Source organism: Cryptotermes secundus, unplaced genomic scaffold (genome assembly GCF_002891405.2).
Source record: "Cryptotermes secundus unplaced genomic scaffold, Csec_1.0 scaffold540, whole genome shotgun sequence".
In the NCBI taxonomy this organism is placed as follows: Eukaryota; Metazoa; Arthropoda; class Insecta; order Blattodea; family Kalotermitidae; genus Cryptotermes; species Cryptotermes secundus.
The window spans coordinates 357256-383597 of NW_019742447.1; the positions used below are offsets into that span (position 1 = coordinate 357256).

General features: G+C 39.5%; 1 protein-coding gene across 1 annotated transcript in view; it reads right to left on the reverse strand.

The window, feature by feature from the left end:
* The window catches only part of LOC111873210 (pro-resilin), a gene marked incomplete at its 5' end in the record, with an annotated part of 118532 nt that overhangs the window by 59599 nt on the left and 32591 nt on the right, over positions 1-26342 (reverse strand). The window contains one exon of the mRNA XM_033755004.1: positions 907-993. Coding sequence (XP_033610895.1) covers positions 907-993 — 87 coding nt within the window. The remainder of the gene's footprint in view (positions 1-906; positions 994-26342) is intronic.

Sequence of the window (26342 nt, forward strand, 5' to 3'; positions counted from 1 at the left end):
TGCTCAGCTGCCACTCCTCACAATGAACAGCGCCTCATCCATACAGATCAGCAGATAACGACCAGGGACTGTCAATTCTGAACGCTACAAAACGACGCTGACTAAGCTGAAAGCCCGCATTTCCCGAGTCAGGCCAAAGAAGCAGACAACCTTTCGCTTGCAACACGATAACGCTAGACCCCATACCAGTTTGGCGAACAAGGCGCACATTGCAAAATTTGGCTGGACTGTCCTACAACATCCACCTTATAGCCCCGGTTTAGCACCTTCAGACTTCCATCTCTTTGGGCCTATGAAAGACGGACTACGTGGGCAACATTTTCCAGATAATGATGCTGTCATTGCAGCTGTAAGAAAGTGGCTAGCCTCTGCTGGTGCAGACTTTTACGGGCGCGGCATACAGGCTCTTGTTAATCGCTGGCAAAAGTGCATAATGAATGGTGGTGATTATGTGGAAAAATAACTGTAAGTAGCTGAAATCCTGCTCTATTTAACTGAATTATTATGCTTTCTGTATCTGTTGTAGTTTTCTTTAAAAAAAATTGAGGCATCATATAAGGAACGCTCCTCGTATTTAGTGGTCCACTATTAAAAAATGTCCATAAAAACACACTTCAGCTTCACGAAGCTTATGATAAATTTCAAAATGCTGTTATATTTGTTAATGACATATATTCAAAATGTTTGCTGTGGACATGGCGCAATTTGGTTCCGGATGAATGTGTTTATGAAACGACAAAAAAAGTGTGAAGCCATTTAGAATTATTCAACAAATTTTTCGCGCCGTCTTCATATTATTTTACATTTTATAAAGAATATTACCTGCTAAAACCTACATAAAATTCGAATATCTATGACCACACACAAATTCAAACAGTACAAAGAAAGGTGTTAGTATTTCCCTACCTCATACGTTCTCCCAGCCACCAAGCATACATCGTTGAAGCCACGGTTAATAGCTAGGCTGTAGAGGTCTTCAGTGGCGTGATGATTCTAGAATTCACAAGAGCGAGAAATTAGTTCCCACAGTATTGCTATCTGCACTGAATGGAAGTACAGAGTGTTTCCTGTCTCTGACAGAACTCATCTAACTGAAAATATCTTTGGAATAATTATTTTTATGTTGTCGTTAGGGCAGGTAGCATGATTGTTACTTCGTCTGACTTTCAACGGACTACATGGTCTTATATCCGAGATGATTGAACTGTTCAAATTATTAAAGTTTGGACCCCATCCCACATTTTCCTTCTGGGAAGAAAGGTTTCCCACTGGAGTTTCAAATAATATCTCATATAGGTCGCGCCATAGCTCAAGCGGTTAGTCGTTGGCTTCCCACCGCGGCGGCCCGGGTTCAATCCCGGGTCTGGTCAAGTGGGATTTGTGGTGGACGAAGTGGCGCTGGGGAAGGTTTTCTCCGAGTACTGCGGTTTTCCTAGCCACTCTTCATTCCACCAATTTCTCCACAATCACCCTCACCTATCATCTGGGGCTGGTACAATAGGCCAGAAGTAGCCGCAGTACAAGGGACTTAGTCCCACCCCACCAGCAATAAAACAAATCTGATATATTCCGCTTAATTTCCTAATGTGATCTACTATCGAGGCGACTAACGGCATCAAGCATACAATTACACCACAACATATCGTATTATTTTGTTGCTGAATATGCTTACAATAAACAGGAGGCATAGAAGAATAGAGTTTACTCAAATATGTTCCATGCAGCCGCTCATGCAGATGTGATTCGTGTAGTTGTATAAGAATATTCCCGTCATATTATCTGCATACCGCCGGTCAAGTTAGCCGAGCGGTCTTCGCTCGCTCGGATGCGGTGATCGTGGGTTCGAATACCACTTACGGCATGGATGTTTAATGATTGTGTGCGTGTGTTTGTGTGTGCGCGTTTTTCTGTGTTTGTGTACAGGTACAGGACTTGCGACGAGCTGGTCACCTGCCCAAGAGGTCCTACCGAATGTCTCAGATCTAGTAAACCGAAGGTAAATGGAGAGTTTCGTATAGGTAGGCAAAGGCCCAATTTGGGGCTGTAGCACCAAAGGAAAAAAAAATGTCTGCAGACCTGTCGAGTACCCATCTCGGATATCCTGCTGGCTTCAGGTTAGTAGTCTCGACACGATTTCAATGAACTGATCTATATGGAAATCTTCGGCGTGCAAGTTTTGAAAAGAAAACAAACATCATAAATCTCCTAATACTAAGTCACATTCCATGATAAACAGTAATTGCATTCCACATGTCCCATTCAAAATAATATCAGTACTCGGAGAACAGACATCACACAATGGATGAAAAGACTGGTCGCTCGTTCTTGACCTACACAACTTGCTTTCATGAAATGTGTTAACGCTTGACAATCCGTTGTTACGATAACGCGAAACTGGCTAATTTCATAGTTTTCAATCATCTTTACGAAATTTATATATATATATATATATATGTAGGCATGAACTTATAATAACATAAATAATAGCAGATGTCTGTCCAAAATCACATACGAAACTACTATATTTGTTGATCCACTCTAATTTACATAAAAATAAAAAATATTTATGAACCTATTCATAGGGCATGAGAAGGAAATTGCGGAAAACCGTAGTTGAAGCCAAGGCTTGAACCGAGCACCATGATAAAGAGATGCAAGAAAGAACAAACCAGATACTGAATATGTTTTATATTACTTCATATTAATTTGAGTGAATGAAATGTATCCGTTATTCAGCTTCGACTCAGATCTGCTTGATACTGTAGGAATAAATTACAGAATAAATGCTTTATTATAAGTTTCATCTGATAGAAGTGCAGAAATTGATCTTTATTCAATAATGTCATCCATCTACGCTCATATGTATATCAAAATTCATCATCGCCTTTAAATGTAATTAGTTCTATCGCTTTAATTGATAGTTAAGGTCACGCTGGTTTAAGTTTTGCGGCAAGAGGTATGACTGAGCGTGAATATGAGGTCCAAATTTAATTAACCCTAAGTAAAGATGTGTAGATGGTTAAGTCTGGGCAATTAATCCACTATTCCATTGTGATTTACGGTCAGCGGGGCACGTGAAAGTGGAAAGACATGATATAAATTATAATTCAACGCAGATGTTCCCCTCATATTTCACTAAATATACAGCAATCCGCCAAAATGGACCTGAAAACTTTTGGAGTGGTCTCATAATTAGACAGATATAAATTTACAAAAGCAGTTATAAATCAGCTATAAGAAGATAACAGTTTAGTAAAATACACAAATAAATGATAAAATATCATTAATAATATAGTATACTTGCTCCCTTAAACACGAATGATTTACTAAATGAATTATATCCTGAAGAAAGAGGTCTTCTGGGATGTGGCGCCGTGTAGATATTGTGTTAACACACGTTTCGAAGGAACATATCGCCTCCATCTTCAGGGTAGAAGAAAAAAGAAGAGAATCGGCAAGCGAGGAACGAGCATGAGCAGGTTTTCTTCATAGTCACCAACGCGAAAACCTCAAATCTTACAAGTTCTATCTTGTATTACTCGGGACAAGAATTTAAGGAATTTGAACTCCTTTGTGAAGACACTAATGTTAAATCTATGGTCTACATGAACGATGAATTTCTTACTTAAAACACATTTCCAACCATAGTGTGTATATGTATTTTAATAGAAAATTATGGGATATATCTCCAAAACTTAATTCCAGTTCATATACGGAGTAATGTAAGGGATTAAGAATAATCTCTTGCAGTAACATAGAGATGAGTCCTACATGACACGATATGATGACATGGAGTGAAAGTACTCTGATGGACTGTTACATTAAAAACAAATCAGGTCTGACATTTCGAATTGGATTTTAAACAGAGCCCGTTAATCGTCGGAAATATATTTTGATGTATCGTGTAGACTAGATTAATAAAACTGAACTTTGTGTAATGATTGTTGTTTCTGGACATTATCCATTGTCTCCGAAGATAGGGGCTAGTTCTATCGAATGAACCCAGCTGAGTAGGTTCCAACTGAGGACCGAGACAAAATCCAGTATCCGAAACGGCGTGTTTCAAGTAAAAGCAGGATAATGTAATGTCCAAAAACAAAATAATCATATTAATATAGCATCGTCACAAACTTGTAGACCTCACCGAACTCAGTGGCTTCAAAACATAAAACAATATTCATCGATTACCTCGAGATGTTTTACTCCTGTTTACGATACGAAGATCATAAAATATTAACATAATTTATTGTGCACGGAAGTCGCTGGTATCGACAGATGTCTGTAATATGAGTCCTTCATACATAAAAGAGTCCGCTAAGCTTTGTTCATTATAATAGATATCTTAACTACAGGTAACAAGACATTAAAAAAAGTGTAAAAACTGTAAATACCTGAGAACAAGTTTAAGGTAAATTCAGGAGAATAGGCATCCCAAAACTGTTTGTCATTAGATCAAAAAAACTTATATTTCCCGTCTACTTCCCTAAACACTTCTGCATCAGAATCACAAAATAACCAACTGGCCAATGATTTTATGGAAGTTTTTATTTTGTGGCTAGAACATAAAATTGTAAATATTGGAAGATAAAATGTTGATAGGACCTAACAAAGTTGGAGTAATGGAATACATGATACTATATAACAAAGAAATCTTTGAGTTATAGCAAACCGCTCAGTACACCTACTTTTAGGTTTTTCTTTTATTGCTAGGGGGGTGAGACTAAGTCCCTTGTACTGCGACCACTTCGGGCCTATTGTACCAGCCCCAGATGATAGGTGAGGGTGATTGTGGAGCAATTGGTGGAATAAAGATTGGCAGGAGAAACCGAAGTACTCGGAGAAAACCTGCCCCAGCGCCACTTTGTCCATCACAAGTCCCACTTGACCAGATCCGGGAACGAACCCGGGCCGCCGCAGTGGGAAGCCAGCGACTAACCGCTTGAGCTATGGCGTGGCCCTCACTATTAGGTTACTTAAATCCAGCATATCACGACTGACTGGGATGTAGGTAGGAAAGGGGGAGACAAGTAATGTACATACAATTTTGGTGGCGTAACATCTTGATAAAATCCACATAGAAGACCGAAAAAAAAGGTGGGAGGATAAATTTCAGATGGTTCTTATGAAGACGGATTGTCAGGAGGTGGATGTAGCGGGCTCAACATTTGGTCCAATGGTGGACTTTGATGTCAGTGGTGTTAAAACTTCCGGGTTTTCTATTAAACTGTTAGTTTAATTAGAAATAATCTTCTATAAATACCACAATTTCCTTGCTCAACTGCTAGTGGATTTCATCAAGATCACAATTCTAGAGGCTCGATTCATCCTACATGTTGAATGAATGTGTAATATACGGAGCCCAAAAACTCAGGTATTCCGAATATATGCTATATAGAACACGTCTGAAATAACAGACAGCAAAATAAATTTACAAAATACATTTGGCTCTGATTCCGAAAATCAGTTTCGTATATTAACACCATGCTATGCAGGGCATTTAAGAAGAAATTGGAGTAAAAACTATAAAATTGTTCAGAAGGAAGGTTGGGAAAGAAAATACATAGGCAAGGTGGTGTCGAAGACGAGATGTTTCAGACGAACAGAGAGATATGTACCGCGGTTGCATCGGAAAGGATCCACGAGATATGAGCGCGTGGAGGAGAAAAAGAGTGGTTACTAAAATAAAATAGGGGAAAATCGAATTCAACATCATGCTGACGGAAAATGATCCATTTAGAAATTTCCTAACACAACTGCGACACCTTCCGAAGCACAACCTAAAGAAGAGTATCCACTTGAAAGATACTGCACTTTCTCGCAGACAAATGTTATCATAGTTTTAAGTTGTCCATTTGTTTAATTAATTTAAGCATCACGCTATAAAAACATACTGGCGGGATGGAGATTTAGCTCCACCATTCTTGACATAGACACTAGATGGATGTGAGTGGTCAGATTCACGTCCTGGCAGCTTTACCCTAGGAAAATCCCCGCCCCCCCAGGTATCAATTTGATAAAAGTCTTGGTGGGAGCCAAAGACGTTCTGGACGATATAGAGAGGGGAAAATATTCTTGTCCCTGTCGAGAATCGAAATCCGGCTGTCCAGCCTGTAGAGCGTCGCTATCCCGATCGAGTCGTTAACTTGTTTACTATATTTATGTAAAAAATTATTAAAATTTCAATTCGAGGGGTTCCCGATTGCGGTATAAATCGTCAAGAAAGAAAAACTAACAACACGCACAACGCAACAAGAAGTTTTCCATGCCAGGTAAGTATTCCGTAATTAGAACAGACTGTACTTAAAGGTGTAGTAGTAAATCTATGATTTATTGAACGTACTTTTCACGCTGTATAGGCATAATGACATTGCAGCAGGATTCTCTGTGAGTTGTCACTTGACGCATGTGAAATTATAATGCGGCAAAATTGTGTACCATTCAACCTGACCGACTGATCTCAGTTACGTGCCCTAAGGACCATGTTCGGGTTGAGTAAGCTTCGCTGCCAGGAGATAATAGCTCATTACAATGACACCACTCCTCGGGTGATCTGCATACCAGCTGCATTGCAACGGCTAGTGTGACGTAACAGCCATAACGGGAAGATGCCTTCTACATGAAAGATACACTGTGTGAAAATGAAGGTTCTCACGGCGGTATATGTAAAAATTACACATACTGCCTTCTGGTATGCGACGCCGTGTATTAACGTTTCGAAGTATTTTTTTTATTGCTAGTGGGGTGGGACTAAGTCCCTTGTACTGCGGCCGCTTAGGGCCTATTGTACCAGCCCAAGATGATAGGTGAGGGTGATTGTGGAGCAATTGGTGGAATGAAGATTGGCAGGGGAAACCGAAGTACTTGGGAAAAACCTGCCCCAGCGCCACTTTGTCTACCACAAATCCCATATAACCAGACCCGGGATCGAACCCGGGCAGCCGCGGTAAGAAAGCAGCGACTAACCGCTGGAGCTATGGCGCGGGCACGTTTCGAAGTAATTTACTGCCTCCATCTTCAGAGTAAAAGAATTCTCTTGCTTCAGATATGTTAAAATCTATGGATTGAGCATGTGGCGGTATTTATTTTGGTGTGTTGAATACTTAAGCTACGTAAGTCTGAATGTTCTCAACTGATAGAAGCGATGTAACGTACTTCAAGCCTAACAATTTGCCTAACATGGCGGTCTTTATTCACGTTGTTTGCACGAAGTTTATATACACTGAATGTACTGTGACACAATGGCAAAACGCCTGAACTGTGGAGCGAGAAGAAACGTCCATTGGTAGACTACAGAAACATAAACAGACGCCAGTTGCTAGGCAACACGTTTTCGTGGCAACAGAGTCTGAAGAAACAGTGGAAGAATTGCTGGAGAATAGACACGGAACAACAAAGAAACCATAGAAACTGTATTTTCTGTGCGGTCCGTGTCGAAGCTATATCTACAGGTAACCGAACTCTCAATTCCTCGTGCCACAGAAAGTATAAGAGGCTTAAACTTGGCGGCGGTCAGGCATACGACCGTTCAAGTGACTGGACTGCCGTGATAGCTAATAATACTAGGAAAGAAGAAGAAAAAAAGGGCATAATCTACTGTACCTAGCCTGGACTAACAGAGGCCTTGTATATATTGTACACTGAAGTAAGGAATAAGTGTGTATATGTAAATACAGACAGTGGACTTATTAATACAGACTGACTGACAAATGACAGAACCGACCTCTCGTCAGAGATGGCGCTCCACATTGACAAGACAGTAACTTTCATTCAAAAGAAATATCTGGTCATGAGCCCCAGCTGGTGCTCGACACCAAGACAGACAGACTGACTGACCGTCAGTTGCAACGTGACTCTGACTCTGACTCAATTCCTCTTCACTCCTACTGCTTCGGACCGGGTTTCCGAAAAATAGGGACCGATACGAAATAAAGGGACAAGGGACAGACACACCTTCCAAGTCCAAGTTGAAAGGTGTGTCTGTCCATCTACCGCCCTTGTCGCATGTAAAACTCCTGAACCAATTTCGATTAAATCTGAATGATTACTTTAATTTTATTTCGTATCGGTCCCTATTTTTCGGAAACCCGGTCCGAACCAGTAGGAGTGAAGAGGAATTGAGAGAAAAGCGGAAACTTTAAGATCCCTAATATTTGCTGCTGGTAACCACCTACAAGGCTACACGTTGTCACAACCAAGAAGAATACTATTCGGACAACCGCCGGCGTGAAGACCTCAGAACTTATAATTATTGCATTAACTTAATTAGACATACTATCGTGACATGTCCCTGTAGAAACTGAAAAAAAAAGTCAACGGATAACCGACACAGCAGAATGTCTTTCCTATAGTGATGCTATATTCATTTGAAAAAACTGAAAATTTTATTCAAAACCTGTCTATCCCAGCCTTCGCCTTAAAAACTGTGGAAAATGAAACACCAATATATGTTGAATCGTTGGGATATAGAACTTCCTATTGGGAGATGAAGGTTTTGCACGATAAGTTATTTCTTGAACACAGAAAATATAAATTTATACCAAATACATCTCATGATTCCCATTTTTCACACATTCTACGTAAATATGTAATCCCAGTTTCTTGCAGAAGTTCAGAAAATTACACGGAATAGAATTATTATGGTCTGGTTAGAAAATTTAGTGAATTTAACATGATCTTATCATAGACTGGAGCAGGTATAGCGCAGTCGGTATAGCGACTGCCTACGGGCTGGACAACCGAGGGGTCTGAGTTCGAGTCCCGGAAGGGTCAGAATTTTCTTTTCTCCTTATTATTCAGACCGGTTCTGGGACCCACCCAGCCTCCTATCCAATGGGTACCAGGGTCTTTTCCCCGGGGGTAAAGCGGCAGTGGCGTGAAGCTGTCCACTCATCTCCAGCTAGTGCCCAGGTCAAGAAAATATGGATCTATACATCCACTCCCCCATAAGCCTTCATGGCGTAGTGCTCAATTAGTTAAGCATTGGGGCATCTTTACTCTTAACGTACCTGAACTTATCTTATCTTAGTCTATTTTGGAGAGATTTTGCGAAACATTATATTTGTAAGTGTCTTGATATTTTATCGGGCGTGGTATGCTCTTTCCTTATCTGTTTCTTTTAAAATCGTGGCTCCTATTTAGTTTCCATTCCTTATCTGCAGTCATCAGACATTCCAGAGTCATTCACCCCTTTACTTGACCCATACCTAAGTAAGCTCTGGGACCAGTGACAAATTATCTTTAAATCTTGAATCCCAAAAATAAAATACCTCTTTTAGAAACGCTTTCATTTTCAGTTTTGACACCACAGAACAATAAAAATAATGTAAACGCTCTAAGTTTACTTCTGTCTACAAACGTCTACATGTAATGTGTTACAGGAGTTGCAAGGGCTTATCCTTCGAAAATATTTATTTAATATGTTATACGATTAATGTGAACGTAATTAACAACTGTTAACGAAACGAATTTTAAATCGAGCCCACCAGCCATGTAAGTATGACTACACTAACAGCCTGAAGCAACATGTACCGCCCTACCGGCGAGAATATGAAGCAAAAACATCTATTTCGTTCTACATGAACGAACCGTAAACTGAATAGCGGGTAAGTGTTGCAACAAACCAGTTACTTCAAATAAGTCGATAAGAAAACCACACTAACTTTTCAATAGCAATCAACCTGCGTGCTGGGGAAAAAAAAAGTAATATGTTCTAAGAATAAAATATTTTATTAGCATCTGTCATGTATCCAGTTACTCTGCATTCTAATGTCTTTTACGATGTGCCCATGACCTTAATACAGTAAATGAAAGAATCTTAATTTCCTGCATGAAGTGTAATACTTTTTTCATCAAACATCTGTATGTATTTCAATGAAACAAATGAAGACAACTAATTAACCAATTCCACAAGGAGAAATATCGTTCTTGAAATTCTTTGCATTCTATGAATCTTACGTTTCATCAGTTTGCTCGTAACAGTCGTCACTCAACATTACCCTGAGTTAGTTAGAGCCAGTTCACACACACCCTGATTCTTCAACATCCACTTTAATATTATCTTATATGCTCCATTCGAGTTACACAAGTCCTGTTCATTCAGTACTCCTTTACTTGATGAAGAGAACACGCTCCTCATTATGTAATTCTCTCCGCCGTTCATCACTTTCTCTTCCACATGTACAAATGTTCTCCCCGGCGCCTCCTCCTTAAACATCAATATATGTTTTCCCCGTAGTGCGAGAGACCATGTCTCACACTTTCAAAATACAGCAGGTAAAATTATATGTACTTCTTTACATATCAGGCTTAGATTTTTCATATAAGGAAAGGAAAGAAATATTCTGAAATTTTTGGTAAGCAGCATTTCCCACCCGTAATTTCCTCTTAAATTTGTACAGAAATGCTAATACTGATTTGTTACCGACGTTCTCAAACAACTGAACTTCTCAACATTTTTCAGGTATTTCTTTGCTGTCCATATGTTAGGGATTCATCCTGCAATCTCATGGTCAGATATGACAATTACTTGTTTTCCTCTGTACTTATTTCTATAGCAATCTCCTTCCTAGAGTCTAATAGGTGGTCCGTGTTATTCTTCGTAGTGTTTATGTATTCATATGATAGACTAACATAAATAAATAACATTAGCGCAAAATATGACACATATTCTATTTAATTCCAATCCGACCTCCCTAACAGTGTATTCTAAAGCGAAGTTAAACGTTTAAACTGTCTCCATAGTTTAGACCATTTCAACACGAAATGCATAATCTTTTACGAGCTGGATCATATCAGTTCCATGTGACTCCCGTTTTTCATAAAACTGAAATCAAACTTATCGATTTTCTCACAGACAGCTCATTTCTCAAAAGCACTGGCCCATAACATGAAATTCATATCGCATTTGCACGCAGAGCTTCAATTTAAATAATATTTAGATATTGTCACGTGTATGGGTGACTAAAGACGGGGTTCGGATTGGTAATTGGATATTCATAACTACAATTAATTATTACACTATTGCTGCTTATACAATTTACAATTTTTCTACACTGATCTCTTCAGTATATTTGTACTAGTCTTCACGGATTTATAACATAGGAACTATAAAAGTCTCATTAAATCATACATAAAGTCTTCAAATTACACGTTAATTCCTCACAGGCTGACCTCTTGTACTCTTCTGTACTCCTAGTTCCAATTCGCTCTGAACTTACAGCTCACTGCTCTCGTTATAGATCTGCGGAACAGACATCGACCTACAGTAAACACATATCACGTGATCGCTATCCAGTCAGTCTATTGGTGCGTCGGTCGGATCGACAGAAAACGCAGCTTCCTCTATTGTTTCGTGTTGGACCGTGTTTACGGAGCTGTTGCCTGGCAACGCGTTGATTAAGCCTACACGTAAGATCAGATATTTCGGACCACACTATAAACAGCGTCCTATCTTCGACTATGCACGATCGATATCATAGAAACGACGGCAAGCGCTACCTTGCAACCATGCCCGGAGTAATAAGCACACGTGTGATTCATCTCCTGAGACTAATTGGGCCAGAGAAAGCGATGAGTTAGGAATTTAAATAGCCGCTAAATCATTTAATTTGTTAATCTGTCTACTGCGTATTTGTTTCGCGTGAGGTTCAGAGCAAGGTTCCAACACAAAGGCGGACAGTAAAGTGCAGATTAATACGTTAATAATGGACATTGATTGCAGTGCACGAATCCATCAAGCCGATTTTGCTTGGCGTAGGATCAGAGATCGAGTTCTTGACTCTTTTGTAATCCAAGAGGCTGCGTGCTAAAATCTACACCTACGACAATTGCCAAAACGAGCATAAGGAATTGGCAGAGTCTCTAGTGGATGAGGCTCTCAGAATAGCAGTTAAAACATCACGCGAAATGCGAGTACAACGGCCACATAACAACTATGACCTTGTTTTATAAGGATCCAGTAGACCCAGTTATTTTCCAAAATTGCTCAGCGAATTTCAGTTAATTTACTTCAAGAGACCGACTTTAATGAATTGCTGGAAGAGATTCAGCTTAAACTAGTTTCCCGGTTTTCTTTTTCACATTTTATGATACTTTTGTCTCACTCCATTCTTCCGAATGGCAGAAAATAAACCTACCTAATAATGTAAGATTTGAGGATTTCACAGCGGTGATTATGAAGAAAGCAGTCTTCTGGGATGTTGCGCCGTATAGATATTGTGTTAACCGATGTTGCAGAGGAACGTATCGCCTCCATCTTCAGAGTAGAAGAAAAAAGAAGACAATCCGCGAGCGAGGAACCAGCGTAGGCAGGCGCTAATACACTAATACAATGTCTCGACATTAGTCTGTTAGCGATACGTACCTCCGAAACATCGGTTAATACAATATCTAAACGGCGCCACATCACAGAAGACTGCTTTCTTCTACCCAGATAACATTCCGTAAAGAAGTGTAAGGGAAACCATCTTATTTATATAGTAAGCGAGTAATTTCTACCAAGCAGCGTCTGTCCAAGATTTATTTACCAATTAAGCCGGTAGCATATTATTTTCCATGCCTCTCCACCGGAATTGACATTTATTTTTCCAAACTTTAAATTAATTAACTCCCGAAAAGTGAAAATGTTATATGGTATTTACACTGACAATAAGGCTCATTATTGCATTCCAACTATTAAACCCATCGCGCCATCTGTTATCTTTCCTCTGTATCATGCAGGCAAGCAGAAATTTGCATGCAGCCGGCGATTCTGCATTGTGTAAGCTTGTCGAGTAACTTAGTAGTGCCTAACCTACTGGATACACAAATTTTGCAGCGTATAATAAATCAGATATTACAATAAAACTGAAAGTATCTCAAAATATAGGTCATTCAAGACGCAGTGTACTTATTCATTTCTATTCTCTGAATTTACAGAGAGATATTTGAGTGATATGACATATTCCAGTATTACAGCAAAGCCAAATATAACGAATTATTTTCACAGTGAAATATTCAAATATACAGAGACTTCAAAGCAGATATCGTAAGAAGAAAAAATAAGAAACACTGGATCACCCAGCATTTGACATATGGAGCAATAAAAAGTGTCCTGGCTCCTAACTATTTTAATAAGTCAGGTCCTTCCAAGATGTTTGTCAATTTAAGATGGAATATTCTCCGATAAAAACGTAAAATATCCAGAAAACGCATCATAATATGCATATCATAATTAATTGTCATTTGAACGTGATTACAATCTCTACAATTTCATGTACAATATCAAATTACAGAAAAAAACGGTTGATATAAAACTTGCATGGAAGAAAGTAACAAAATCAGTCACTTTAAAACTAATAAACGCACGAACGTAATTGAGGAATATTGTATTTCATTCGATTGCATCACAATTTACTGAACTTCTCTACTGAGTTTTACGTATGACTGAAGCTTAGAGTACGTTACATCATTTTCCAGTTTCAGTAAACGAAAACATGGGTTTTAAGTTAGCGTTATTAGCAGCCAACGTAGACATGAAATTCAGTCTTGCTCAGAAATAACAAAGGATTTAAATCTGCATATTCAGGCTTGTTGGATGTGTTACAAAGGAGAATTTATCTTTCTTTTCACGGATTAATCTAACAAGACGCGTGGCAGATTTATTTCACACACGAATGCTATTCAGAATATTACAACTAGTGAGTCAGAAGCAGACTTCGGACCCGTCTCTTGTGTTCGCCTTCAGGTTAATAACTTCCCTCGAGAAGCTGTGCGTGGCTCACTTCAATCGTGATACCATGTAAAGTCAGTCCCACATTCCTATTAGCATGCTCTTCTTCAAGCAATCTTAAGGCTGGTGGCAGGAACGTGTTTCGTGTCGTGACGTAACAGTTAACGTTTTTTTCCTGGTCTCGTATTAAACACCTCGGACATCTATGAAGGAACCAATAAAAGGACCGTTAGAATTAACTATGAGTGCGATAAGATGTTCTCGCCTTTACTTGTCCTCCTCCATTATTCTCTACGATGTTGTCAATTTCGATAACAAAATTGAAGATAACTTTTTTTTTCTTTGTCGCTACAGCCCCAATTTGCGTCTTGGCCTCCCTCCATGAAACTCTCCATTTCACTTCGGTTTACTAGATCTGAGACATTCGGTAAGACTCCCTGGGCGGGTGATCAGGTAGTCGCAAGGCCTCTACCTGTAAACAAACACAGAAGAACGCGCGCGCACACACACACACACATAAACAGTAAGCATTCATACACTGAGTGGTATTCGAACCCACGATCCCGGCTTCCGAGCGAGCGAAGACACTGCATGCCTTAGACCGCTCGGTTACCGCGACCGGCGTTAGGGATAACTAGAATGTGTAAAAAGGTTAATGTGTTTCATATATTTGCCGTGTCATCTATGTTTAATAAATAAACAGTATAGCGACGACCTACGGGCTGGACGGTTGGGGTTCAATTCCCAGCAGAAGCAACAGATTTTTCTCTACTCCGCAGGGTCCAGGCCGGCTCTCCCCGTGTGGAAGAGGAGTAGAATACTTCCGCCGTAACCCTGGGAGTCACAGGAGGTGACGAAAAGGGTACTCAGTGCCTGGGGTTTATAACTGGGCCACTCTGTTGCTGGGGGATGTAAAGACGGGAACCTGGCCTTCCAGGTTCGGAGAGTCTCTAGTCTGACACAGTGAAATATGGTCATGAGTGTCGCAGGACTTGAACCCGAGAATGACTGCGCTGGCGAAGGCCAGCAGCAATTGTAAACGACAAGCCCATCCTCTCGTGAGAGAGGATGTTACATAAGGACTATAATCACAAGTTTTCAGTTTACAATTTACATGTCACCACTTGAAGGTAAATACTCGTATTAGAAATCTACTCACTAGGGTGACCTCCAATTTGCAATATATTCATGCCTAGGTATTGTATTTGAGAGTCATGTTGTGTTCTTATGAATCAACAAATATATGCAGCAGCAATAAATCTCACATAAATTTATTACGTACACTATCTTAATATTAGTAGTACGGTGCTGTATGTAGTCTGTGATACTTTTTTCATTGCTAGTGGGGTGGGACTAAGTCCCTTGTACTGCGGCCACTTCTGGGCTTATTGTACCAGTACCAGGACCGTTAATTTCGGTTTTCTAGACCGGCAACGGGAACAGATAATTAAATAAATCTGTATATATTTATGTATCTATGAGTATTGCTGCCGGTCACGGTAGCCAACCGGTCTAAGGCATGCACTGTCTTCGCTCGCTCGGAAGCCGGGATCGTGGGTTCGAATCCCACTCAGGGCATGGATGTTTGTGTGCATTTTTCTGTGTTTGTCTACAGGTAGAGGCCTTGCGACGAGCTGATCACTCGCTCAAGGAGTCCTACCGTATGTGTAAGATCTAGAAAAACCGAAGTGAACGGAGTTCATGGAGGTAGGCCTAGGCCCACTGGAGCTGTAGTGCCAAGGAAAAAAAGAATGGGTATTGCTGTCATAGTAAATAGGGAATTCATAATTTCAGTGCAAATTGTGGGCGAAATTTTAAATTTTTCCCAATTCTTTCGTTGCAGTTTCTTATAGTTGTACTTCACTGACTTTTACAGGTTATTGAAGATGCAACTCTAACGTTATAAATTTCATCGTACTGCAGATATCGCATTCTACATTAATTCGATATTATGCTTCCTTGTATTTCATTAACTAATAACCACAGAGAAAATATTCCAGATGAAAGTTACAGATTCAAGAAATCTATATGCTATGCCGTAACACACATCAGTTATCTGTAAGAGTCAATTCTGAGAAATGTTACAGAAGTTCACATAGATTTTCGTGCAATATGGGTATTAAATTGGACCTGTGCTTAACCAAGTACTGTGCCATGAAGGCGTATGGGGGAGTGGATGTACAGATCCACACTTTCTTGACCTCGGTATCAACTGGAGGTGAGTGATCAGTTTCACGTTCCGGCCGCTTTACCCCCGGGGAAATAGTTCCCGATACCCATTGGATTGAAGGTTGAGTGGACCCCAGAGTCGGTCTGCACGACGCAGAGAAGAGAAAATTCTTGACCCTACCGGGACTCGAACTCCGACCTCTCGGTCGTTCAGTCCGTAGCCAGTCGTTATACCGACTACGCTGTTCCGGCTCCTACATTGTACCAATATGAACCAAAATTAAATTTACAGAACTAATTTTACTGTAAACCCCGCAATTCCACATTTTATGGATTTTATCAGGTATTGTTTCGGAATTTAAATGTCGGAGATGAAGAAGGCGACGTTCTCATTGGTGTTCATTTTCCCCATTTAGCTCACAGAATGCTTAACAATTGCCATTTATTAAATTTTAAAATATCAGTGCCTGGTGACGACTGAGACAGGTTTTAGATATGAAAAAACGAGTTGAATAAATCCAAGGCAGCTCGAAACGTGGACATTCCTGCTAGAAACACAAGTACTATTGTTAATTTGATTCAATAAACCAATATCGCGTATACATATCAACGCACAACACTCCGAAATAATGATAGGTAATTTATCATATTCGAGCGGCAGAAAATAAAAGAATACAATGTAAAATTATAGCAACCAATACCGAACATTTAATTAACAGTGCATACTACTTCATAAAAAGGAAGACGTGTATTGGTTCAGCATTGCGGTTAGGTTAGTGCATAACTCAGAAGCGAGAAGCAGTCAAATCACGACGGAATAATGGACAGGCTAAACCGGTCCCAAACACTCGTGTTCACACGCGGATAGACAACGATCATTATGAGTGTGTGAGGGCGTTACCGTCTGCGAAGACTATACGAGTAATTTGCATCATCAGTTGTTTCACAGTAAGCCGCAGTATACAGGCAAAGAGAACAGCATTTTGATGCCTACTGTGCATTTATCTTCATATGACACGTAACACTGACTAATCGTTTTGACATGTATCTATATCGGCCACAATAAGAATGACAGAAGAATACTGACAAAACATGATGTTAATGAGGCGGAAACATTATTTATGCATAAAGAGTTCTATGTTTTGGGGATATAACGCCTTGTAGTCCGTTAGAAAAGCCATTATATGCCAGAAGGCAGAACACTTCATAAACAACAGCGTGAAAATCTCAAATCTTATACAACTTTACGTTTTATTATCTAAGTATGCAGCGTCGATAAAAATGTGTACTGGCATTTGCATTCATATTGATTTGCCGGTTTTCTTACGTTTTCTTTCAGTTTCAGGTTCCAGTTGGATGTAAGGTGTATAATTGCAATGCTGTGACCCGAGCTTTGTATGTTTTCTCGAACGCAGTAACTAGGGTGTACAATGATTTATTTTAGGAACGCAAGACTCGGGCAGAAGCGTCAGGCACAGCTGCTTCAGGACTGCGCTGTCTAATCTAAAGTTCATTGCAAACACAAAGCCCTGAAACATGATATTTCTTCAGAACTTGATGCATTACTGACCTATTCAGGAACAGCTTTGTTTTATTTAATTGAAAAACGAATCTTCGTCACATGACCTCGCCTTCATCATGATCCATCCATTTCATTCTCTAAAAACTTTTCCAGTGATTAATGAATTTGTTCTCACACAACAGTTTTTTTTTTTTTTCAGGGTCAGTGGTTCCTATTCATTCCTTCACAACTCCAGTCCCCACCCGCCTTCTCCTATCTGCCAGTTTTCCCTGGACGATCTACTCTTCCACCCTAAATATTGAGGCAGCAGGTCCCTCCGAGACACTGGTATCATCTACAACACTACGCGGTGTAATATTCTAGAGGAGTTAAAATCTTGAAATTCTTATGACCACTGCAACTTGACTGCTTTTCCATTTCCCACTGCTCACACGCTCTTGGATATGTAAAATATTAGGCCTATGCTACTATACCATACAAACACACCCAATGCAAATATTTATGAAACTGAATTTTGAGCCACATTTTTCTACACTTATGAAATATTCTATGCAAATATGAACGTGTGCAATACACATGTAGCCTAATAATTATTTTATAATGAATTCCCTCATAGATATTTAGTGAATACGGAAATCTGTAATACGTCACTAGACGTGTACTGAATTTTTTTCAAAATTGTAGGATCAGTTGACTTTTCTATTCTAATATCCTGTCACCTTTTCAGGAAGGATAGTCTCGTGGTGATTTACTTGTATTTGTGTGTGTGTGACTCAGAGAGAATATTACCCTAATTACTTTTTGAATGAATGGAATAATGTTTAAGCAGACTGGTACGAAGACATATTAGCGGAGAACGTAACATGTTTAATAATACTTAAAATAATATGAATTTTTAAAATGCCTTTAAAACTGACCATTTGGCGATAGGGTAGGATTGTAATCGCTTATGAAATGAGACTCGTCCTAGTATCTATCATACGTCTTTGGGAAAGTATAGAAAAACTCAGGAGACTGTTATACTAAGAAAATGATGTATAAAATGTACGTCCTAACCCTAAGAAAACATAGCCGATTTTCGTTATGAAATTAAAGTAATCTCTTTGTGAGTTTAATTCAAATTTACTGTTAAGGCAAACAATTCATATAGTTAAGATTTGAGGCTTTCACGGCGGTGACTATGAAGAAAACAGTCTTCTGGGATTTGGCACCGTGTATATGTGGTGTTAACCGACGTTTCGGAGGAACGTATCGCCTCCATCCTCAGAGTACCTTGAAGATGGAGGGTACCCATCTTCAACCCTGAAGATGGAGGCCATTCAGTGTTTAAAACGAAAATGTAGCACAAAGATTCTCCGCCTTAAGTAACAGGGTGAAGACGTTTTTCGAGCAGAGAGACAGAGTGAGTGTCCTGGCAATGTAACAGTCTAGCCTATGGCTCTAACTGAATAGTAACACGTAAGGTGACTGGTCAGTTCTAATTTACACATCTCGAACAGCGATTTACGAAATCAGTTCAAACTTTCATCTGCAAATTAGTAAACCAATGGTATGCAATAATAGTAACGCCTTTCAACAGCCTTGTCCCTAGGAGTGGGGGCTTGTCAGTTAAGCAAGGAGAAAATGAAAGCAATTTCTTCTACAATTTCAACCTCTCCTGTTCTTAATTTGAATAATTTCACGCGGCAGTAATATGCGAAATACTGCAATCGGATTCTCGTTGGGTAATTTGCTGTCAGATATCTGAGTCCAGAGGCAAGAGGTGGAACGTATTCACTATGCCTCAAAGGCAAATTTTCTAGCACATTTCCTGGACCAGAAGTATATATACTTCATTTCTTGTTTCCTCCAATAAACTACATGATCTTCAAAATTATATCTTCAATTGACCTTATAATCCCAAATTGTACAACTATTTTTCATTTTCTTCATATGTTCTATATTCCCGCCCATCTCATCCTTCCTGAGTTAATCTCCCCAACAAGCTCGTAGACATAATGAAATATCTCAGAATGGAATGTGACTGCCATTTTCCTGCTAGCCTACTTCCTTTCTCTTAGGACAAAAGATTCCCTTCGACAATTTTTTGTAAAGCACTCACAGTCTTACAATTAAGACCAAGATCCACTGGCATTCACTGCACATTGAGATCGGTCGGGTCGGTCGGGTAAATTGTTGCTGGCCCTCGCCAGGACGTTGTTTCTTGGTTCAGAGTCCCGCGAGACTCATGACCATATTGTAGCGTGTAGACCGCTAATGAGTAACGACAGCAAACAAACACGTCTTCAGCAATAAATCAACATGCAACAATAGAGCAACTGTTGGAAACAGTGTTTGCTGCGGTGGTCCGTGCCGAGGATTTATAAGGGGGACGAAGTAAAGAATGAGTTCAGTTGTGAGATATATGCCAGACGGTAAGGGCGTAAGCAGAGAGTGTTAAAACCCATTACCAGGAAACGACTAGTTAACATTGATAAGGTTGTATGCGTGCTGTAGTTAGAGTGATATTTGGAGTGTGTAATTCCGTGAGACAATTACGTGTAGTTACGATCAGTAAGTGGTCAATAAATTCAATTTCCAATCCAAACCCCAACGAGAGTCACTCATACGTGCAACAATATTTTACTGTGTCACAACACGGCTCATGAGAGGTTTAAGTGGCGAATTCTTGTAACAAATCCGGTAATGTACTACAGGATTTCATGAACGCAGGCAATTTCTTGACTGGTTAAGTAACTATCAACATTTCAAGGATGTCCTTACGCCACGGTGTTAGGCAATAAAGTCAGTCAGACAGTTTATCAGTGTAGTTATTCATATATTCACAATATTTTTTAGCGACATAGATACGTACTTGTGTTTTATTTATACGAAATATATACAATCGTTCTTAATACAAAATTATCTTGAAAACATAAAAAATATATAAGATTTAAGGTTTTCACGGCTGTGACTATGAACAAAGCAGTCTTCTTGGATGTGGCACCGTGTAGATGTGGTGTTAACCGACGTAGAAGGAAAAATAAGAAGATGGAGGCGATACGTTCCTCCGAAACGTCGGTTAACACCACATCTACACGGTGTCACATTCCAGAAGACTGCTTTCTTTAAAAAAAAATATAGATCTATCAATCATATACTATTTCTTTAACAATGTTCAGACCTATAATCCGACAAGACAGTTTCGGTAACTGGTCCGTCGGAGCTTAAGCCAACCACGTGTATTCCTTATGTCCTGCCTGAAGTAACAGTAAACTGACTTTAAACTCTTACGTTTCGTATTCCGACAATAAGCGGACACTAGTTTGGAATGAACTTTCAGTTGAAAGGTTTAATCCTGTTGTTTATTCAAGGCCATCCAGAATTTCAAAAATTAAAACATAAATTTAATAACAATTTTTAGAGCGGGTGCAACGATGTGGACTGCATTCATCTTGCTCGTAATAGGGATCAATGGCAACTTCAACGAACACGGCAATAAACCTGTTGATTCCATACAAGCAACAATTAATTATTCAAGAATAACTCTGCTACATTATTAGATATTTCCTCGAGACTACATGAAATCATTGTACAGTCACAAATGAATCATTCTAGATTAGGTAGTAGGATTCCCCCACAACGTCAATAAAATTTATACTATAATAAATAATTCCAAGGTTGCATCTGTAAACATGTGTTGCATCCCATGAAAGTAGGACGACGTTGAGGTGGACCAGATTTTATGTACGTGTATGTGCGTGTTCTCCCCTTTACCGTCTATATGTAGAACTTCGATAACGTGAATTCAAGACCGGCAAACACTGTTCTTTAAGGCTTGTATATAAAGCTGTGACCGGTCACGGTAGCCCAGCGGTCTAAGGCACTCACTGTCTTCGCTCGCTCGGAAGCCGAGATCGTGGGTTCGAACCCCACTCAGGGCATGGATGTTTGTGTGGGTTTTTCTGTGTTTGTCTACAGGTAGAGGCCTTGCGACGAACTGATCACTCGCCCAAGGAGTCCTACCGTATGTGTAAGATCTAGAAAAACCGAAGTGAACGGAGAAGTTCATGGAGGTAGGCCTAGGCCCACTGGGGCTGTAGTGCCAAGGAATATATATATATATAAAGCTGTGACCCTGTTTCATCCTCAGTTCTGAACGAATGAGACACTATTCTGGATGTTCCTACAGGCTTACAGATTAAGAGACGAAAGATTACATCTTTAAATACCGGTACATCGAACACCCACATAATATGGGTGGGTGAAATATGTCCCTTGTTTAATCAATAATTGTACTGTGTACACGTACTAGCAGCAAATTACGAACGATATACAGGTATTCATAAATACTTTAACAGGTAATATAAACCGACTGCTTTGGAAACTTAGACGATCATGTGGATGCTAATACAGCTTGGGAAACTATTAGAAAAAATATCAAAATGTCAGCGAAAGGGAGTCCTGGTTGTTAATAATTAAAGAAGCATAAACCATGGTTTGACGAAAGATGTTCGAAACTACTAGATCAAATGAAACTACACAAAGTTCAATGTTTATAGGATCCATGCCAGGCCAATGGGAACAACTTGAAAAATGAAAGACATGAGTGTAGCAGGAAGTTCAGAAAAAAAAGGGAATCTCTTAAAGACAAAATTGATGAGCTTGCAATGAACAGTAAGAACAAGAACATTAGAAACCTGTATAGAAGAATAAATCACTTTAAGAGGGGTTACCAACTAGAAGTTACGCAGTAAAGATGAGAATGGTGACATGCTTGCAGATTCCCACAATGTTTATTGAATAGGCGAAAGAACTATTTCTCTAAGTTAATGAGTGTGCATAAGTCAGTGATGTTAGGCAGATAAAAATATGTTCATCTGAGCCATTAGTACCTGAGCTTGGTCCTTCTGAGTAACTATGAGTTCCCTTATCAGTGGAAGGAATCCATTATTTTGCCAGTTCACAAGAAGGGTGATAAAACTGACTGTAGTAATTTTCGAGGAATATCACTGCTATCAACTTCATACAAAATTTTATCCACTCTTCTTCTCTCAAAGTTAAGTCCATACACAGATGAAATTATTGGGGATCATCAGTGTGGGTTTCGACATACCAGGTCAGTTTTTTTTTTTTTGCATTAGCCAGATATTGGGGGGAAAATTATAGTAAATAAGATAGCACATTAGCTATCCGTAGACTTCAAGAAAGCCTATAATTCAGTTAGGAGGGAAGTATTGTACAATATTCTGATAGAGTTTTGGATACCCATGAAACTAGTTAGGTTTATTAAAATGTGTTTAAACGAAAGGTATAGCAGTGTAAGTAAATATTTATCTGATAAATTTCCTATTCAAAGTGGTCTAAAATAAAGAGATGCTTTATCGCCATTGTTTTTTAACTTTCCTTACAATATGCCATTAGGAAGTTACAGGAAAACCAAATGGGTCTGAAATAAAATGATCTATGTTAATGAAGTTAATCTATTCGGAGGTAACACAGATACCATTCAGAAAAACACAGAAACTTTAATTGACGCTATTAAGGGGGTTAGTCTAGAAGTAAACACAGAAAAAACTAAGCGTATTTTTCTGTCTCGTCACCAGAATGCAGGACAAAATCATTACATAAAGATAATTAACAGATACTTTGAAAATGTGGCAAGATTTCAATATTTGGGAAAGACAGCAGCAAGTAAACATTTTATTCAGGAGTAAATTATGAGGAGACTAATTCGAGTAACGCTTACTACCCTTCAGTCTAGAATCTTTATCTTCTCGTCTGCTCTCTAGAAAGGTAAAAAGTAGAATACAAAAAACTATTATTTTCTCTATGGTTCTGTATGGGTGTGAAACTTGTCTCTGACAATAATGGAGGAACACAGACTGAGGGCGTTTGAGAACAGGGTGTTGAGGAGGATATTTGGACCGAAGAGAGATGAAGTGACAGGAGGTTGGAGAAAACTGCATAATGAGGAGCTTCGTAACCTGTACTCTTCGCCAAGTACAATTGAAATGACCGAATCGACGAGGATGGGATAGATAAGGCATGTAGCACGTATGGTGGTGAAGCGGAATTTGTATAGGATATAGGTGGGAACGCCAGAAATAAAGACACAACTAGGAAGACCTAGACATATGTTGGAGGATAATAATAAGGTGGATCTTAGACAGGATGGGGTGGTATGGGTTGGATTCTTCGGGCTCAGGATCGGGACCAGTAGAGGGCTCTTGTGAACAAGGTGATGAACCTTTGGGTTCCATCAAATGTTGTGCAATTCTTAATTATCTGCGCAACTGACGGCTTTTCAAGAAGGGCTCAGTTCAAAGTTAGTTAGTAACCTAGTTAGTTAACACAAACCTATAAAGGACAATCACGAGATAATTACCTTGGAAAGTGTACATCAGAGATGGGTGAGATACTTCATATGAAGAATGCAGTAATTAGATTCATATCTAGAAACAGAGTAATATATATGTATCTTATTTTATATAAACGCTAAAACTGTCGTATGCACATAAATTGGATTATTTATTTTACTTTATTCCATTTCCAGACAATGTTTATAATATTGCCAAACATGAAGGCAGAAACAGAGAGTGCAAGGAATAAAAAGGGGCAAAAGAAAAGCAGAAAGGCATATTTCATCGCGATCAATAGAAAGTCCACGCCTCTAACATACCTTGGCCCGACTGAGTCTGAGACTAATCTAACCGAGCATGGACGATCGTGAAGACGCGCCAGAGCTCAACGTGTTCAATAATATGAAATGCACGAACAAACAAATAACTGACTGATGCTAATCACTTTTTCTGCGTGTCTGAATCTTAGAAGTTCCTCATCAATCTTTCATCTGATACGCCCTGAGAACCAAAGTCCACGTACACTGCTTGCAAAACTTAAAACACCGACAAGAATGTTTCTTTCCGTCCAATCACAAGATACTTCTTGTTTCTCATCAGATCTAGAATTTGTGATAGTACTGATATATTGATTATGTTACGCAATAAAACTGTCATATCTCAACAATGTAAATTTCTTAGCACGAAAGTGTGTTAGCTTGACAGTGATTGACTGTTTGAAGGCTCATAATAGAGCAGTTAAAATCAATCATCCAAACCCGTGCCCCTAATTGAAAAGTCAAAAGTTAAGAGAAGACATAACCTATCTTCTGACCCCTCATACCGACATTTATCTCAGAGAAAAGCAAATCATTTATCCGAAAGTTAATTGAGGTAAAACAGGTCACCAAACGTATAAGTCGAGGGATAATATTTCTGCTTCGTGTTTGAGATATTCCTGGTTCCAATATCGAACATAGGCCTAGAGGATCAAACCATAATACGAGTATGTTCTGTTCTCATGTTCCCCTCACAAGTCATAATCTGACGTCAAGAACGAAACTCGATAACAAATCTAAGTGCGGCCGCACACCTACTGCGTCAAGACAAGCATCAAGACATGAGACAAAAGACGCAGTTTTTTTTCATTCGTGATTCAGACTCGAGTCCGCACATCGAAGTAACACGGGTCTGCGTCTTATCACATCTTCTCCAGTTGATGACATGACGTCATGTCGATAACGTACACTGGTGCTGCTCCTTGAGTACTGATGTCTGAGTCTTGACGCACAGAAAAGAACGATGCCAAGTCTTGCTGCACGTGTCTGCAGCATGAAGCTGACGTCAGTATCATGACTCAGACCGGTGTGCAGAGGTTTTCATAATCTCATTCGTTTCAACTGTGCTCCTTTCTTTACGTCAAGTCGCAGACATCGTGTCTTGATTCTTACATGTCTTGACGCGTGCCGGTGTGCGGCCTACCTAAGACTCCTCCTCACTTACCCTTCCAAATTTCGTTGTTCATATTATCATCATCATCATCATCATCATCAAATTTCATATTTTGATTCGGACATGATCTTTCCCTGTTACTCCAGCCAATTACTTTCTAAATCCCATTTGTCCGACCTCAATAAGACCTAGCTCTAATTACCTCAGAGTCCAGCGTTCACTGCCCTGCGATTGCGTTCGTTCACCACAAAATAAAATCTTAGCAGTATGTCCTTATTCGTTTTCGTTTCAAAGTGCCTCTTTAATATCACATTTTTAAGTATACTGTAGCGTGTAGAGCCGTTACTAAGCAACAACCACGAGATAAGCAAATATACCGGCGCCCTTACTAGGCAACGGCTCGGTAAACACTTTCTTGCAGCAAAAGACACGAACACAACAATGGTACAGCAACAGAGGAATGGCATTTCCTATCTGGTCCGTGCCGAGAAGTTATAACTTTGAGGCAACCAGTTAGCTGGAAGAGTGCTCAGGTGAAAGCCCGCCTGGGGACACAAGACTTCTTGCGTGATATTTGGAGTATGTAATTCAATACGATTGTCATCATTCCTGTGTTAGAGTTCATTGTCAGGAAACGGCTATTTGAGTCTGTAATAGTGAGGACACTAGTCTGTGTGTCTCAGCGATCTGTAGGGTACAGTCACGAGTCGTGAATGCAAAAGTGGTCAACTGATCGAGTCACAAATCCAAACCTCCTTTTTAGTCACGGATACACGTGACAATATTATATTAAATTCTGTACAAATATTGTTGCCTTATATTTGCAATGTCCTAAGATATATGAAAATTTTAATTTGTTCGGCTGTATCCCTTTATGTTAACATTTTAAAGTTTTTTATATCATTTCCTTGGGAAGCCAATGTTTTCATTTTGAACATCGATGTGTTCATATCATAAAATTCGACTACTTATAACCTTGGACGATCCTTGTAAAGAATCCTCTGTGCCTGCTAGTGTCTGCTGTTAATGTGACCAGTGCTTACACAACTGTCCAAGGGTGTTCCCTACGAACTTAGGTAGGCAAAAATTAATTCGGAATACTTCTCTTGGGGATGCGTTGCTATCTGTACCGTATGATATGCGATCGGTCTAATGGCCGATATTGTGGTCA